General features: G+C 53.7%; 1 protein-coding gene across 1 annotated transcript; it reads left to right on the top strand.

Annotated features, from left to right (window-relative positions):
* Nucleotides 1-15,438: 15,438 nt before the first annotated feature.
* SMIM32 (small integral membrane protein 32) lies at nt 15,439-17,060 on the top strand. The gene has a single exon (XM_061423578.1). It carries the CDS (start codon nt 16,044-16,046, stop codon nt 16,353-16,355), a length of 312 nt encoding a protein of 103 aa, XP_061279562.1. The 5' UTR covers nt 15,439-16,043; the 3' UTR covers nt 16,356-17,060.

Here is a 17,060-nt window from a genome sequence, read left to right as displayed (position 1 = left end):
TGCTCTGGTGGCCAGGAGATGGGTGCGCCTCAGGACTGGGAGAGGACCCTTTGCTCTGCTCTGCCCAGGCTTCACTCTGGAAGGATCCAGAATCGACCCCCTGGGCACTTCTGCGGTGGACAGTGGCCCCAGCGGGGCGCCTCTCAACAGCATTGCCAGCAGTGCATAGTGGGGAGGCCAGGCGGGGAGGGCAAAGCAGGAAGGGAGAAGACATGGTGGCTACAGTAATCACGCTTATCTGGGAGGCAGTTACCACTCAGACCCACAAATACCCAGCAAACAGTCTGAGGATAACCAATTTGTAGCCAATGAGGTTCCTGCTATAAATAGGAAATGTAGCTTCATTTGTAGGTACAGGCTATTGAAGTGGACACTCGAGTGACATAGACATCAATACAGCTGAATATCGGATGTGGGGTACTGGCCCTGCTTTCGGTGAGCTTAGATCGTTGAGAGTAGCATGAAGCCCAGCATCCATACCAGCGAGAGCTTTTGGGCCGGTGGTGCCGGGGGAGCAGTGGCCACCCCAGACCCCAGCTGGGTCAGTCTCCTTGACAGAGGAAGTAACTCCTGATCATTTCAGTGAGCCAACAGAACAGAGCCGCAGGGTTTCATTCTCAGCTCCAATCAAATCACAAGACAGACACTCCAGCAAAGTAGAGCCTCTGGTGGCTCCCCCGCCTGCCAAACTAAATTAGAAGCCCCCAAGGCCTGTGCAGCCTGGCTGAAGGTGAATGTTCTGGAAAAAAAAAAAAAGAAAGAAAGAAAAACACCTCGCTGCTTCTTCAGACGCGTCTTCACGTGAAGGTGCTCAGAGCACCATCACTGTCTGTCACAGCACTGTGAACAGAATATGTATTCGGGGCCTCGGCAAAGGCCCTGGGTCTGGGAGCCAGAGTGTCTTGTGAAGACCCTCTCCACTTCTGAGCCTCCAGGTTCCCAGGCACCAGCTCAGAGGCGGACGACTCCCACTGTGCTGAGGCTGCAAGGAGAAGGCTGGTGCGGATCAGTATTCTAGTCACTCTGGACACATCCTCAGTTTTTCTCCCAAAGGGTAGAAATGCCATTTTGCTGATTCTTAAAGACCTTCCAGTCTGTCCTCTCCCTGCATACATATGACATGAAAGAGTCAGCCTGAGGTGAAACAGAAGGGACCTCTTCCAGAAAACAGAGCTGCTGGTTTAAGACAAAAGCACAGAAACGTGAGGAAACCAAGGGAGCTCTCAGTCCCTACACAGCCCCGGTACGCGTCTACCCACAGGGTTCTGGCCAATTGCCTACAACTCTGAAGCGACCCAAGGTATGCTGAGACCTCTGCTGGTCATCCCTGGTGCCCACCACTCAGTCAGAGACATGATGAGAGGTATCTGGAGGGGAGAATGGTACTGGGCCCAAGCCCCCAGCACTCTGGCCAGAGGAGGCAGAGGCAGAGCCCCACACATACTGCCACATGGGTCCCCTAGTGGTGGAGACCTGAGGCAACCCAAGCAGGTGTGGGGAGAGACCGTGTCTGTGGCTGCATCTTCATGGCGCCTGGGAACCGGTGCTGGGCTCCCACAGGCCTCTCTGGAGGCTACGTTCAGAAAGAGGTCAGGGCCAACATTCAAGAGGCCACGTGTGTGAAGCTGCGCTACTGCAGAGGGGAAGGTTCGGAGACACTGCTTACCTGCCAGGCCTCTGAGGCTCCTCCCTGCAGGCTGTGGTCGCCCAGGAACAGAAGATACCGTTGACCCAGAGCACAGGAGCGGGGGTCTGTAACCTCCCCCAGGTCACACCAGGCCTCCAAGCCCAGCAGCACTGACGCTGGTGGAAAAAGGTCAGGTGGACACAGGCCTGGCTGCTGCCTGCTCTACCACGTATTGGGGTGACTTCCCAAGAAAGAGTGAGGTTGTGGAGAACGAACAATCAGGGCCCCCAGGGCACACGCCTCTAGGGACTCCTGCCTTTGCTTACCCCCGTCCTGTGTGGACGCCAGGCTTGGTCCTGTGATTCGGGGCAGCCAGTTCCACACCAACAGTGGCTCCATAAGCACGTGCTCACGGGTTTGCCCTCGCAGAGAAGCTCAGCTGCACAGCTCAGTGTTGAAACACCATGTGGAGAGAAGCCCAGAGAACAAGAGGCCTCTGGGCCTCTCCACTGGGGTCAAGCTCCCAGCTGCAAGCAGCTTCACAGGAGGGGAGGTGGTCAGCCCGGGGAGCAGAACCACCCAGCTGAAGCCTGTCAACCACAGAATCACGGGAAACAATAAAGTGTTGCTTTATGAGTCTGAGCTTTCAGATGGCGTCTCACCCAAGCAACAGATAACTCAAACAGAGGGACTGAAGCCTGGACCCCCCACCAGAGGAGAGGAACCTTACCCATCCATCTCAAGAAAATGACTTACTCCTGGGGCCTTAGTCAACTGCCTAAGAATGAAGTCAGCAGGTGTTAATGAAGCCACAGTGAGGATTCCCAACTACCCAGATCAGTTTTGCCCCTCCTGGGAAGAGATCCTGTTTCTGTCCACCAATAGAAACCAAGAAAATAGCTCTGGCCATCTTGTGGAAGGAGGCAGGCTTTGCTGAACAAGCTGAATGCAGCCACTCAACAAAGCCAAGCCCTCAGCTGGGAGCAGTTAAGTAGATTTGTGAGATTTTTAATAAGTGCGGTGGACTGTGCAGAGGAAATGTCACGAGGCAGTCAGTGAATCATTGCCCAATGGGCATAGATAACTCTGCCTCTGATTCCCAATCTTATAGCTCTCAGAGCACTTTCGGGTCCCTTGTCTCGCTTAATTAAAACAACAATCCAGCCAGGTGGGCGGGGCAGGGTTTGTTGTCCTATTTGCATAGAAAGAGCTTATGTAATGCGAGGGCCCCCTTGAGTGGAAGTTTAACCGCAGGGAGCCCCTGAGCCCAGTGAACGGGACTGGGTACAGAGTGAGTGCCCATGAACACAGGTGAATGGGAGGGGCGCCCTTCCAGCTGGACAACACGTGTAGGAGCCCTGTCCTTGGAGGCAGCCTGGGGTAGGAGGGACACAGCTTGCAGGGCATTTCTCAGTGCGGTTGTAGGACCCCTGCCTCCGAATTCCCCAGGACACGCGCTGATAATGTAGATGGATGGACAGGGAGTGGAGCCTAGGAATCACTATTTTAAGATGCTCCTGGGTGACTCTGATGGTCGAGTGTGAAGGACACTGTCACAGAAGTCCCCTTGCCAGACAACATGGTTATCAAGTTACCTGACTGACGGGCAGTAGGAATGGGGCTGGGCAGTAGGAATCCCCTGCTCTTGCTAGCTCTCCGATCTGCACCAAGGAGGCGGGACTGATCTGGCTTTGGAAGATGTGTGAGATTTGGACATGTAGAGAAGATGGGGGATAAATCATTGCAGGCACTAAGAAACAGAGTAGGGATGAGGAGCTCAACCCCACTCTATCTTCTGCTGCATAACCATTATTAAACAGCATTATTACAAAGTGAAAACTCAACCAAGGGGCCAGAAACACTGACAACCTTCTGCAGGGATGGCCTTGTTTGGATTTGGTCTCCAGTTTCCTGGAAGTGAGGAAATGTCATGCTTGCACAGGGCCACAGGCAGGGTCCCCTCCCCTTCTGTCCTGGGACCTCAGGGACCACCTGGTATAAGAGAGAAAAAACTCTGAGCACACAACCTGCCCCAGTGAGGACGCAAGCTTCCTGGATGTCCTGGCATTAGACCACCTGGGGGGGACCCCTCACCATGCCATCTCTCCCATCCCTGTGTAGGCAGTTTCTGCCAACAGAGGACAGGGAGAAAACGCTAAGCTCCCACCAGGCTGAGCTAGTCAGCTGGGGGTTGGGCATTCTTCCTACCACAACTAATGACGGGCAGGAAGGAAGGGAGGGGAAGGACACAGGGCTGAGATCCATCTTTTATTTTTATCACCCTTTCTGACTCTTCGTGATAGAATCTGAGCCACTTCCGTTGTGTTTCAGGAGACAATGTGATGTTTAAGTGCGCTCGTAATTAGGCCCAGGTAATTCGCTCTTTAATAATCAGCATGCTTTGCCCTCCAGCTCACTAAGCCACCTCCTCTCCTGCCTCTGTTCTATTTTCATCCAGGCCCCCCCTTCCAGGTGGGGATGCCTTAACCAGCCCCACTGGCTTGTCATCATCTCCCTTTCTCTCAAAGCGGCCTGATTGGCCCGCAGAGGACTTTTCTGCCTGGAGAGTCAGAGTGAGACTCTGAGCAAGGGCTCAGAGGGTCCTGAGGAGCAGATTTGGGGACGGAGTGCTACTTGGGAGCTTGGACAGTGCAGAGGCCCAGCCCACACTGGCTCAGCAGAGCTCAGCCTGAACCCTTCTGCCTGGGGGAGGAGAGACAGTCACTCCGACGCAAAAAAATGAGGAGAGCATCTCTCCCCCCACATCCCTGGCCTCTGTCCTCTTAAATGGCTGCAGAGAGGACGGAAAATTGTCCTTGGTGGTGATATCATCGGTGTCATCATGACTCTAGGACTCCCGACTAGAGCCACTGCCTTCCTAGACTCCAGCCCCACCTCGTCCAGTGTCTACCAGGCCCAGGCAAGGAGGGAAGGTCAAAGGGGTGGAAGGAAGCATGATGGATGAGGCACTTAAGGAATGAGAACCCCAGAGAAGAGAGAGAGAAAAAAAAAGCAAGTTACTGTTTTCAAAAGAAATTATTATTCTCATTTAAAAAGCAAACATAGTCACTGGAGAAATTGTCAAAAGCCGCAGCACTCAAAAAGAAGAAAATGAAAATTGCCCTTAGTCCTACCATGCAGAGATCATTATTAGGTATTTACTTATGGTTTTCTTTGCATAGTATATCATTCTTAATCCACAAACTCAAGTGGGTAAGATTGTCATGCTAGTTTCCCGTTAGTGGATCTCTGTGAGGCTCTGACCCCTGAAGTGACAGAAGTCTCAGTTCTGAGTCCCCACACCTACGGAACTGGCGCTCGGTTCTGCAGCTGAAGGTGGGTGGTCCTCTCTGTCCACCACCACTGTTCTCTCTGCCTCTGAAAGGTCAGTCCTGCAAGTCCCTGCTACACAGACCCTCATTCCCATCCAAAAGCCATCCTCAGATACCTCCTGCCATTCTCATGGCCTTCTCGGAGCACGGGCACGCAAGCCCTCCTGCAGTCTCCAAACCACTGTGGAGCCGGGAGGAAGCTAGCTGTGCCCCACACCCCACCCCTGGCTCTACCACAGGGTGGTAAGGTGAGCTTTCAGGAACCATTCTGCTGCCTCATACCCAGTGGGGCTGGGGAGCTGTCCACATCCTGGGGCCTCTGCCTCCTCCCTAGGGCTCTACCTAAGAAAGGTATCTGTTCTCTCCCTCTGCTCCCCAAAACTATCTGGGTTTCTGTTCTCTTTTCCAAAGCAGAGTGGCCCTGTGCCCCCTCTCAGGGACCCACCAAACATCTAAGGTCGCCTCGTGTCCCCACCAGCTCTGCTGTCCTCACCTCCAACCTGACCCTGCCCCAAGATCAGGGAGATCTCTTTCAGTTTCAGGGATGGGGAAACCTGCCTTTGCACAGGAATACCCCATATGGCACAGCAGTGTGTGGCCTGCTGTGGGTGAGGGCTCACTCAGGCTAAAATCTGCCCTTGCCCTGCCAAGGAGAAAGACACCTCTTTACAGTTCACCCAAAGGCATTCTGTGTGCTGTCCACAGCCTTCCCCTTCCTCCTCGTGTCTTATTCCAAACCTTATATCCAGGCCTCGACTCCTGAAACTCAAAAGCCGATCATTCGACTCCTTTGTTAAATCTGTCATCCACTCCCTGAGGCAGTTTATGTTGGACAGTCTGACTACCATCTGCCTACAAGGATCACTGGTGTCAGGACACACAGAAGGGCGCCTTGGTCAGTGCTTGAGGACATCTCTCTCTCACACACACACACACACATGTGCGTGCACCCACACATAAACTCCCAGCTCCAAAGGCTAGATTCAGATCTCTGGGGTTGAGGCCAGAACCTGCATTTTTAAAGCTCCCAGGTGATTCAGAAGGGTTTGGGGAGAAGGGGTACCATGAGGAGAAACAGAGTGGGTCTCTTGAGCATACCGCTGCATAGCTCAGCAACCCTTACGGGCTGTGCAGGACGCTGCCAGTCTTGCCTGGGCGGGTAAACTCGAGATGCAGCCAGGCTGGACGGGGGACTGGCGTATCTCAAGTGCCCTTAACACTCCCATGCATCTTCCTGTTTTCCCTCTTTGGTTCCAGTTGAGAAAACCCACTCAACACTGTATCTTTGGGGATGTCATTTTCAAAGGCTTTTTGAAAGAGGGGCCAGATGATGCCCAGTCATCCAGCCCACGTCTCCCATCTTACAGAGAGCCCGCAGGCAGCCTCCTTAGGGAGTGATGGGAGAAGCCCCTTCCCCAGTAGTACTGAGGTATAGGGACTACACATGACTCCCCAGGAGAAACCTTCCCAGATGGAGACCCCCTAACTTCTGACCTGGGAGCCTGAGTCCAGGGAACGAACAGGTCAAATTTCTTGCACTTCAGCATCAAATGGCAATGCTGATGTAGTTTCTAATTTAGGTTTTAAAATGCCACTTAAAGGACAGCGTCAGTTCTCTCACTTAAAACTTTTTAAAAAATAATCACATTTCCTCATGAATCAGGTGGACATATTCATCCCTCCTTCGCCATCAAGGACATTCTCTCAGATTTCTTCATGATCAATGTGCTGTTTCTTCAGGCAGGGGCCCTTTCTCTGGCCTGACCCCACATCCTTGGTTCCTTCTGCCCATGGTCTCTGACCAGGATCTTGGAGAAGATGACACTGCCCAGAGGTGGAAGGACAGGGAAGAAATGAAAGCCATCTCCCACATCCCCCGGGTCCTGCCTGAGGGGCAGCTGTGGAACAGGAGTGACTGGCTGCAGGGAGGGACTTTTCCAAAATTAAGATAACTGGGATCCCTAGGACTTTGATGAGAGAGAAACCTAGTTTTTTTTTGTTTTGTTTTGTTAAAACTTTGGAAGAAAAAAAGGAAAACATAATTATCTTTTATGGAAATTAGGAATAATCTTTTAGAAATAATTTTCTAATTACACAATTTTGAAAAATTGTGTAAACCTGGATTTTCTGCCTCATTCTAGTCAGGGATGGAAAATGTTGTCAGAGGATGTCTCTCCTTTCCCACCTCCTGTCAGCTTAGGAAGTGGCTTCAGGATCTGCGTACATGAAGACAGGGTCTGTGGGAAGTCCGGACCAGCTGCCAGGGTCCCGCCACCATGGAAGAGTCTCCTCTAGAAGAGAACCAGGTCTGCAGCCTGGCCCTTGAGATGCGAGGGTAGTAGGGAGGCATGCCTGTCCATGCAGAGCCAGGACTCAACCCCTGAGAGGAGAGTCAGCCCCTCAGTGCTCACCTGGGACCCCAGCTCTGGAGCAGAATCTGGAGGCAGAGTGAGCTGAAGCTCCCCATCCCAGCCCATCCTCCCTGCAGGCTGCCTGGGAGGCTAACTCTGGGGCTGCCAAGAGAAGGATATACTGACAATAGGAGTTGGAGACACGCCTCCCTGCAGGCCCCAAACCCAGGGTTTCTTGCTGACTCAGACCAAGTCTTTCTAGCTGGTGCTGCCCTCGGCCATGGGTGGGGTACAGATCACCTGAGCCATCCCTTATACCTCCCAGGCAAAGGTTCAACCACACCTGAACCCTAAGGTTATGCCTAATGACCCTTCACAGTTCTTCCTTGGTGGTAAATCCCATCTCTACTGTTGCCCACACCCTATACCAGGGATCTCAGACAGAGTTGGAAGCAGGACCAGCCTTCAGCTCACAGATCTGGGTCTGTGAACAAGTAGAGACCCCTTCCCACCCTCTCAAACATGCTAGAGCCAAAATGGGCATCTTGCTCCTCAGGACCCCCAGCTGTGTCACGTCTTCTGGTCAGGCCCTCATCTGAGCCTTAAAGGGCTTTGGGTAGGAAAAGTAATGGAGTCTGGCAATCAGGAATGTTCTAGAGCAACCAGCCAGACCAAAAGGAGGAACATAATGCAAGCCCATGACATGCTGATGTCCGGAGGTTCCAACCTGTCAACATCAGTGTCATGTCAAACCCCTGGCAGGGGCTGGGAGAAGAGTGAAATTCTAAATCGTTACTGTTTGCCGATGGGTTTTATTCCAGGATGACTTTCACTGTCCTCTTTACCCTTGTCTGTATTTTCTCAGTAATGCCCAAATACTACTTTTACAACCAGAATAAAAATTAAGGGGAATGAGTTTTATTTCAAAAAGCTCAGTAGGAGCCACTGTATGTCACTGACTCAGGCAAGATCTAAGGATAACGGGTTGCCTCTGGCAGGGGACACATTCAGGATGGCTTCAGCTGGGTTTACTATGAGGCTATGAGGCTTAAGCTTCAGGCCCCCCCAGCTCATGCTGACCTATTGCGTGTTTATAAAGTTTACAAAAGCAACAGCTAAGACTATTGTTTTCCCCTCCAAATTCCCCAGTTACACTTTTCCTTGGGTTGTGTGGTGCTGAAGAAACCATGGAAATTTGGGTGATCCAGCCAAGAGGAGGCTGAATTAGAAATACATTTCCTCCAAATGTTAGCACATGTAACTAAGGGGTTGCCAGTTACTTTGGAAGCAAGGTACTGTCGGCCCTCTCCACTGGGGATCTCAGGAACACTCCCACCACCTCAGCTCACTGGAGTCTAGACCCAAAGGTGCAAGGTCAGAAGGGGGACCCTGCATGGAGCTGTCACCCAACACCAGGTACCAAGGAATGTGATGATGGAAGGGTATGGTCCCAGAAGCCAGTCGGGATTGTTTTCCTATATTTTTAGATCTCGGTCATCTTTTTAAAATTTATTTTTATTCAGTTTCTCATTCTAAATAAATATTTACTTTAAAATCTAATTTTGTGCTGTTGTTCTCAGAGAGGGCCCCTAAGATGTAAGAGCTGCAGGCTCCACAAAACCTGGATCTGCCCCTACGGATGGACCACAGAGGATAGCATCGGGTAGTAGGAAGCCTGTGCAAACACCAGTGACAATGAGAGAGAGAAGGTCCTGCCACAATAGGCTGCCCAGGACATGCATAAACTTATACCCCAAACCACACAAAGCACCGTCTTCAAGGGGGGCTGGCTGAGACCCTGGGTTCTGACCTTGGCCCAGACTCAGAGAGTGTAACTCTTATTCTTCGAAGACTCTGAATCTGAGGCACCCAGTCAAAGCCATCAGAAAACAGCTGGAGGCTGCCTGGTCTCACCCATCCAGGAGAAAGCCCAGAGGGATAGAGTTAGCTAGGGCTGGGGGTTAGGCAGGGGGCTAACCCCAGGGGGGTTAGTCTGGTCTGGACTTCAACCCTGGCAGCTGCCCCTTCCTCTGGGCCTCAGGAGCCCTGTGTAAAGGGTCACCAGCCCCAGCCCCAGATGACCCTTTGAAGCATCCTCTGAGCCCAGCACTGCACAGCTGCACACCTCTTGCCTGATGGGGCTCTTCTCACAATGCCCTCCACCACTACCGCTCCACTGGCGTAGGTAAGACATACCAAGCCGTTGCTTCCCCCTCTCCTCTTAGAGGTGTCAGATCTGCACTGACACCTAAGGCTCTTCGAGCGACTCCAGCTCTTATGCCTTTTCTCCATCACAGGCATTTCTACCAGTAAATCTCTTGCACGTGCTTCTCAGAGGATCTGAACTGACCCAGAACCAAAATAGATTTTTCTTCTAGCCATCATCAGAATAATTAAAGGTGATTACAAGACAGTAATTTTTGCATCGTGTGATTCAATGCTGTTTAATATCACACCCCTGTGCTATCTAACATAATCTTGCATCCCACTTGATGAGCGTATCCTAAACCTTAGGACATGCAATTAAAAAATAGCCAGCCCTTCCTGACTGAGTTCCTTTGCCCTGGCCTCACCAAGTCCCAGACCCTTCCATGAAGTAGTTCTCCAACATGCCACAGATGGGGTGGGTTGGGGTACCTCTTCATTAACTAAACATACACCTGCCCAGCCTTGCTGCCTGTCACAACTTCTGGGCCCCTGTGTTTCTCCAAGTGCAACCTCATAGGCCGAGTACCCCATGCCTTGATATCAGAACAGGGACCACAGGACCCCACCAGGCCAGGTGTCCCTGAGTCTGGTTACTGATTTCAAACAACAATCCTGTCCCTTTCGGCATATACTGGCTCCAACTTGGCTTCAGCCTGCTTCCCATCCTTGACCAGAGCAGTGGTCTTTCCTTAGCATGCAGTGACCCAACTGGTGACTCCACCCAACACCTGGCCAGGCCAGGTAGCAGCAGGAGTTCAGTTTCACCTTCAGGCAAACCCCTGACCTTCCCAGAGGAGTCTAGGTGATGGGACCCCAGGGGTGGCAACATGTCCCAGTAACCTGCAAGTCTTATGTCACTGGAACCCGCTTGGCTGGAGGCTACACAGGGACCCAGAAAGGCAGGTGAGGTCACATGTCACTGAGATCAAAGAGAAGGATGTTGAGGCACTAACCAGTGCTGCTGCTGCTGCTGCTAAGTCACTTCAGTCGTGTCCGACTGTGTGACCCCAGAGATGGCAGCCTACCAGGCTCCCCCGTCCCTGGGATTCTCCAGGCAAGAACACTGGAGTGGGTTGCTATTTCCTTCTCCAATGCATGAAAGTCAAAAGTGAAAGTGAAGTTGCTCAGTCTGACTCCTAGCAACCCCATGAACTGCAGCTTACCAGGCTCCTCCATCCATGGGATTTTCCAGACGAAAGTACTGGAGTGGGGTGCCAGTGCCTTCTCCACTAACCAGTGAGACTGTCCAAAAAACATCCAGAGACATCCCACCACCAGAGTCAGAGACAGTGCCCCCAGCCTGCACGTCAGGTCCCAGGCAGCCCAGGAATTGCTTCCCTGACTCTCCATCCCACTCTCTGATCCCGAGAGACCTGCAGGCCCGTGGGACCAGAGGACAGAGGTGGAGATGCCCTTTTCTGGGATCCGATCCCTTCAGTGAGCTCCCTCCTTCCAGAATCATCTCTCCCTCATTCCCCATCCTTTCTCCAGTTTTCCCGCTCCACAAACCAGACTGCAAACCCTTGAAAGGCCCAGCCTGACCATTCTCAAGCCCCCTGCTGCCTGTTTCCATTTGGAAAAACCACTTCATTTCAGAGCTTGGGCTTGGCCTACTTGTTATTTAGTTCCTAAAACAGACGTTTTAAAAAGCAACCTCAGTTACCGACCACAACAGTTGCCAAAGTCATCTCAAAAACAAAACCAAAACAATAAAACCAAATGTTGCCGGGGTGATAGAATTAAAGGTCTGTGAGCAACAGCTTCACCAGCATTCATGGAGGATGCGGAGGCCACTCCACAGCAGCTGAATACACGCAGTAATCACAGGGAAACCCACACCGGCAGCAATGAACTCCAACTTCAGACGGCAGCATTTCAGCCTTGATCTTCACCCCAGCCTCTTGGTGATGCTGAGTGCTATAATAATAATTCCCCTAGCAAGAGGAAGAAACAAAAATAGCTTCACCAGGTACGGAGGGCTGGAGAGAAACAGTTTATGAAATCCTGGGGCTACAAGGCTTGCAGTCTCTCAAGTTTCCATTAAATGGCTAGCAAATGGCCCCAGCGTGGCAGGAAAGGCACCATTGCCTCTTGGTCTCTTGGCAGACAGGCCAGCGGGGAGGGAGCCTGTGTCACTCAGTGACCACATAATGGGGAAGAGGTCCTGCCGGGGTCCCACCCTGTGACCTCTGCCTGTCAAAGCCTACTTCCGAGCCCCTTCATAATCTTTCGCGACTTAAATGTATGGGTACACAAAGCTCCCTAATGGAAGGTCGCTCTGGCTTGTGTAAAAAGCTGTGTAAACTTCATCTCTGCATTTACTCAGCACCAGTCTTGTTTCATTTCCTGCTGGGGAATATTCAGGGAACGTGACCGCCCTCCCAGGGCTCTGAACATCTTTCCAAAAAGAAACAGCGCCCACTTTTGGACCAAAGGACCCCCCCTCCCCACCCAAAAGGGCAAAAGACCTCCTCCAACTTTACCAAAAGGAAAGGCAGTTTGACCATACTCTCTCTGCTAAGTGTCTCAGTAGAAAAAGCAGCTTAAGACTGAGTGGGGACTTTCCTGGTGGCTCAGTGGTAAAGAATCCGCCTGTCAAGGTAGGAGACACGGGTTTGATCCCTGAGATGGGCAGATCCCACATGCCACAGAACAACAAAGCCCTCCACCACAACTACTACTGAGCCTGTGCTCTAGAGCCTGGGAGCCACAGCTACTGAGACCGAGGGCTACAAATACTGAAGCCCAGGCGACCTAGAGCTCGTGCCCCACAATAAGAGAAGCCACTGCGGTGAGAACCCTGTACACCACAGCTAGAGGGCAGTTCCAGCTCTCTGCAACTACAGAAAAACCCGTGCAGCAATGAAGACCCAGCACAGCCAAAAATAAATAAATAAATAAAATTATTAAAATAAAACGAGTACAGACTCTAAGTCCATTAAAAAAAAAAAAAAGACTGAGTGGATGAGCACAAGCTGCCAAGTCTGAGGCTCCTTGGTGCCCAGACCCGGCCGTGTGACCTCGGAAGGTGACACCGCTTCTCGAGGTTGCAGCCTGCTCCTTGGGGAAATGGAGGTGCTAGCATGTCTGTCGCACAGGTTGCTGTGAGGAGCAAGTGCTTGGCCTGCGGAAAGAGGAAGTCTGTGAATCATGGCTGCTAGGACTCTTCTAAATCGGAGGTGGCCCACAGTCCTGGTTCACTGAGTGGACACAGAAGCCCACTGTCCAGGTTCAAGTCCCAGCTCCTCCAATCACAGGCTGCAAGCCCGTGCATGTGTTACTTCCGCAAAATGCAATATGATGATGAAAAGCCACAGCTCTGAGGACAAATGAGCATTTCTAGAGATTTCTCTGCTCCTACTACAAGCAATGGAGCCCTGGGGACTCTCTATCCACACCAGACCCTCTTGCAGACACCCCCTGCTCTGTGCTCACTTCCTGGAGGAACACAGCACTATTTCAGAGCCAGAAATCACCTACCATAAACCCTTACTTTATAGTCCAAAACCAGGAACCTGTCCCTGCTTCTGCTGAGGCCCTCCCGACTGAGCCACAGCCTTCCCACCACTGCCTATTGTCTTACCTGACCTCGGGGGCAGAGTAGACAGGAAGCAGGGTCAGCAGGGTTAGGGATGATTCCCCAAACACACGAGGGAAATTCCAGGCCAAACCACAAACTGAGGCTACAAACCAAAAACATTTCGATGTTTTCCTTCATTGTATATATTTCAGACAGGCACAGTTTTTAACGAAAAATAATTTATTAATATTCAACTAAAAATAATTTTGTTATACCTTAAAAAGCAAACAAAGAACCCAGGGAGTTATTGACAGCAGGGGCTTCACCTGGATAAACCCCTCTCCATTAATCCACACGCTGACTCTCCCCTTGGCTGACGGCAGCCCTGAGAAGGCTTGTTCAGGTTTCACATAAGGTCCCTAGGGTCCTGCTGGCCAAATAGAATGCTGTCTCAAATGGCTCAGGCCTTCAGAGAAAGGGACTCTGCCCCTCTCCCGAGTAGCCCACACCCACGGCTGCTGCACACTGTTACGTGGAGGCTTCCCTGTGCTAACACGGATAAAGCCTTGCCCCTCTCAGAGCCAGCTTTCCCATCTGGAAAATGAGAAGTTGGGCTAAGCAGAAGCCAGGCACAGCGGCTTAAGGTCCTATGCCCTGGGAGCACACTGGGCAGTGCCCCAGGACCGTAAAGGGCAGATGGGGTCATGCTGAGTCCTGCCAGGTCCCACTCCACCCCACACCACACAAAATCCCCCTCTGTGCCCAGGGAAGCACCCTACAGGCCCATCTGTGGAACTATAGGGGGGCCTCTGGAGCACTCCCGCATCTCACACAGCACGCAGTCAGACTCTCTGTAGGGTCAGGACTTCAGTCAGTCAGTCAGTCAGTTCAGTCCCTCAGTCGTGTCTGACTCCTTGCAACCCCATGAATCACAGCACGCCAGGCCTCCCTGTCCATCACCAACTCCCAGAGTTCACTCAAACTCATGTCCATCAAGTCGGTGATGCCATCTAGCCATCTCATCCTCTGTCGTCCCCTTTTCCTCCTGCCCCCAGTCCCTCCCTGCATCAGGGTCTTTTCCAATGAGTCAACTCTTCGCATAAGGTGGCCAAAATATTAGAGTTTCAGCTTCAGCATCAGTCCTTCCAATGAACACCCAGGACTGATCTCCTTTAGGATGGACTGGTTGCATCTCCTTGCAGCACTCCTGCATCTCACATAGCAAGCAGTCAGACTCTCTGTAGTGTCAGGACTCAGGCTCACAAATTTTCATGTTAGGCAAAGAGCTTGCAGAGGTGTTTCTTCTGGGCTGAGCTGGGCTTTAAGGGAATGAGCGCTGGCCAAGGGCAGCCTTGCACACCTTACTAGTCCTTGTTAATTAAGCCTGGGGGCAGGTATGAGGTGCAGTTGGGGGGAGGGGAATAATAAACTCATCTTCCCACCAGTTCCTGCAGCCAGTGCTCACCAAGCTCTCCCACGTCCTGTACCCCTTGATGGGGGAGAGAGACAGAGTTGTGCCCTTGGCTCAACCTGTAGGGGTCTCGGAGCTGGGATTCAAGTGAGAAGTGAGGTGCCCGGTGCGAAAGGGAAGGAGGCACCATCGCTCCTGACTGGTGAGGGAGTGCGTCCTTCAGAATCTTGGGGGCAAGTGCCTGCTTCCGTTCCATGCCAGACCATGACAGCCCAGGGCAGTCAGTGCTTCTGAAGAACCCAGGGGCCATGGTGGCTGGCACTGGTTCCCATTCTAATCTGGGAGGCTTGGAAAACTTCCAAAGGAGGTGAACAGTGTGGACTTCTGGAAAGGGGACACCCCCTTGGTCCTGCTGACCCCTCACCTCTGTCCTGGCCACCAAGCGTTTGCCAGGGCTGCTACAAGCAGGTGGGCCACATCTACCTCTGGCCCTCTCTGTCTGAGCACTGCAGGCCAGGTGAGCTGAGAAGGTGAGCTCACATGTGCGCTCCACTGGGGAGGAGCGGGGCCCCAGGAAGCAGCTTCAGCTCATCTGGGAGCCCTCTGCCCTTGCGCTCAGCCTTCTGGCCCTCCCAGAACTACTCAGTCTTGGGGCTGGGAGCCAACTGGGCTGTGCCTGGAGGGAGAATGTCCATGAATGAGAAGGACGAAAGCAGGTGTCCATGCGTGGCTGAGGCTGGTCTCCGAATCGGTTTGCTGTCCATATTGTGTCCGTTTTGCGTGTCTCTGTTCATAGGTCTGTAATCTGCTCCTCGTCCATCTGTCTTTCCGTGACCCTGTGTTTTTCCTCCCTCCCTCCCTCTCTGTGTGTCCCTCCTTCCGTGAGTGATGTGAGGCCGGGCCGGGGGCAGGCGCAGCCCTGTCCTCTCTCGCTCTCATTGGTTCGCAGCCGCTCCCCGGGGACAGTCGCCACCAGTCCCGCCCCCTGCCCGGGACCGGAGCTCGCGGGGCCGCCTCGGATCTCAGTCTCCTGCTCTCGACTGGAGCGCAGCAGCTGGAGCCAGCGGGGACAGGCTCGCCGCACACCAGGTGTCTCAGCGGGGACTCAAGGCTGCAGAACTGCTCTGAGACTCGGCAGCGGGAGGACGCGGAGGACTCCCAGACTGAGCCTTCGGTGCACTGGTGTCTGGAGGTGCAGAGCAGGAACCCCGAGCTGCGGCCGCACGCACCACTCACCTCTCTCCGCCAGCGCCGCAGCCCAGGGGTGTCCTGGAGCCCGGAGCTCACCGGAGCTGGGGTTTGAACTGAAAGGACGGCCGTAAACCCAGGTGAATGATTCAGAACCGTGGGTGGCGACGGTGACAGATCTGAAAAGTCCGGGGATCGCGGGTGCCGAGCCGTCCAGCTCCGAGCGCTGGGGTCCACCACCCCGCAGAGAGGGCAGCTGAGTGCGGTGGCAAGGAAGCAGTCCGGGACTTCACAGTCCCGGCGGTCCCGCAGGCACCTGGCTTGCGGTCGGTCGCGCGTAGAGGAGCGGGCAGGGCGCACCATGGAAGCGAAGTGAGGCGGCCGGGGGTCGGCAGCCCCGCGGGCCATGTACGGCGACGTGTTCAACACCACGGGCGGCCCCGAGGCGGCGGTAGGCGGCGCGCTGGCGCTGGCAGCCACGGTCAAGGCGGAGGGCGCTTTGCCGCTGGAGCTGGCCACCGCGCGCGGGATGCGGGACGGTGCGGCCGCCAAGCCCGACCTGCCCACCTACCTACTGCTCTTCTTCCTGCTGCTGCTCTCCGTGGCGCTCGTCATCCTCTTTATCGGCTGCCAGCTGCGCCACTCGGCCTTCGCCGCTCTGCCCCACGACCGCTCTCTGCGGGACGCGCGCGCGCCCTGGAAGATGCGGCCGGTGTAGCCACACCGGGTCCGGGTCTCGCCACCAGCAGTAGGTATGAGCTGGGCAGGGTGCACCTGATGCCCCTGGGAACACTGCACTTTGACCCCCCCACACCCTTCCCGCCCTCGAGCAGCACCGTGTGCATCAAGGAAGTCGGAGGCGTTAGGAGGCTGCAGAGGGTCCCCATCCTCCTGGTCGCGGGGAACTGTGCTGCTCCCCTGGTGGAGGCTTTCTTCCGTGGGCAGCGGGACCAGCCGGGGTGCCTTCCTGAAGACAGAGCATCTGCCCGGACCAGGGAGCCTTCCTCGCCGCCAGCTGACTTCCCTACTTTGCCGAAGGAGCAGGCGAGAGGAGCGTGCAGCTAGCCAAGCGCGCAGCTAGGTTCGAGCTGCCTGTCTGGACTCCTTGCCCTGTGGCCGTTTTCTTGCGGCTACTACCGCCTTTCCCACTCTTTGGCACTGGAGAGTCCCACTAGGATCCGAATGTGAACTCAGCTGGACTTAGGAATGATGGCCCTCAGAGGCTGCGTCCCTGGGGTGGGAAGTGAGGGGACGCAGAGTTTAAACGGGTGCCGCCCGGGTCCGAGGACCCAGTTTTCTTTGCCCGCACAGGGGAAGGGGAAGCTGGTCTAGAGGCACCGGGTTCCACCTGCAGCACTCTGTGGTTAGGGTGTCCTGGGTCAACAGGGGCCACATTTCTACAATAAAACCTCACCGAATTAGA

This window comes from Bos javanicus, chromosome 7, assembly GCF_032452875.1.
Source record: "Bos javanicus breed banteng chromosome 7, ARS-OSU_banteng_1.0, whole genome shotgun sequence".
Classification (NCBI taxonomy): domain Eukaryota; kingdom Metazoa; phylum Chordata; class Mammalia; order Artiodactyla; family Bovidae; genus Bos; species Bos javanicus.
This window is presented reverse-complemented; position numbering and strand designations above follow the sequence as displayed.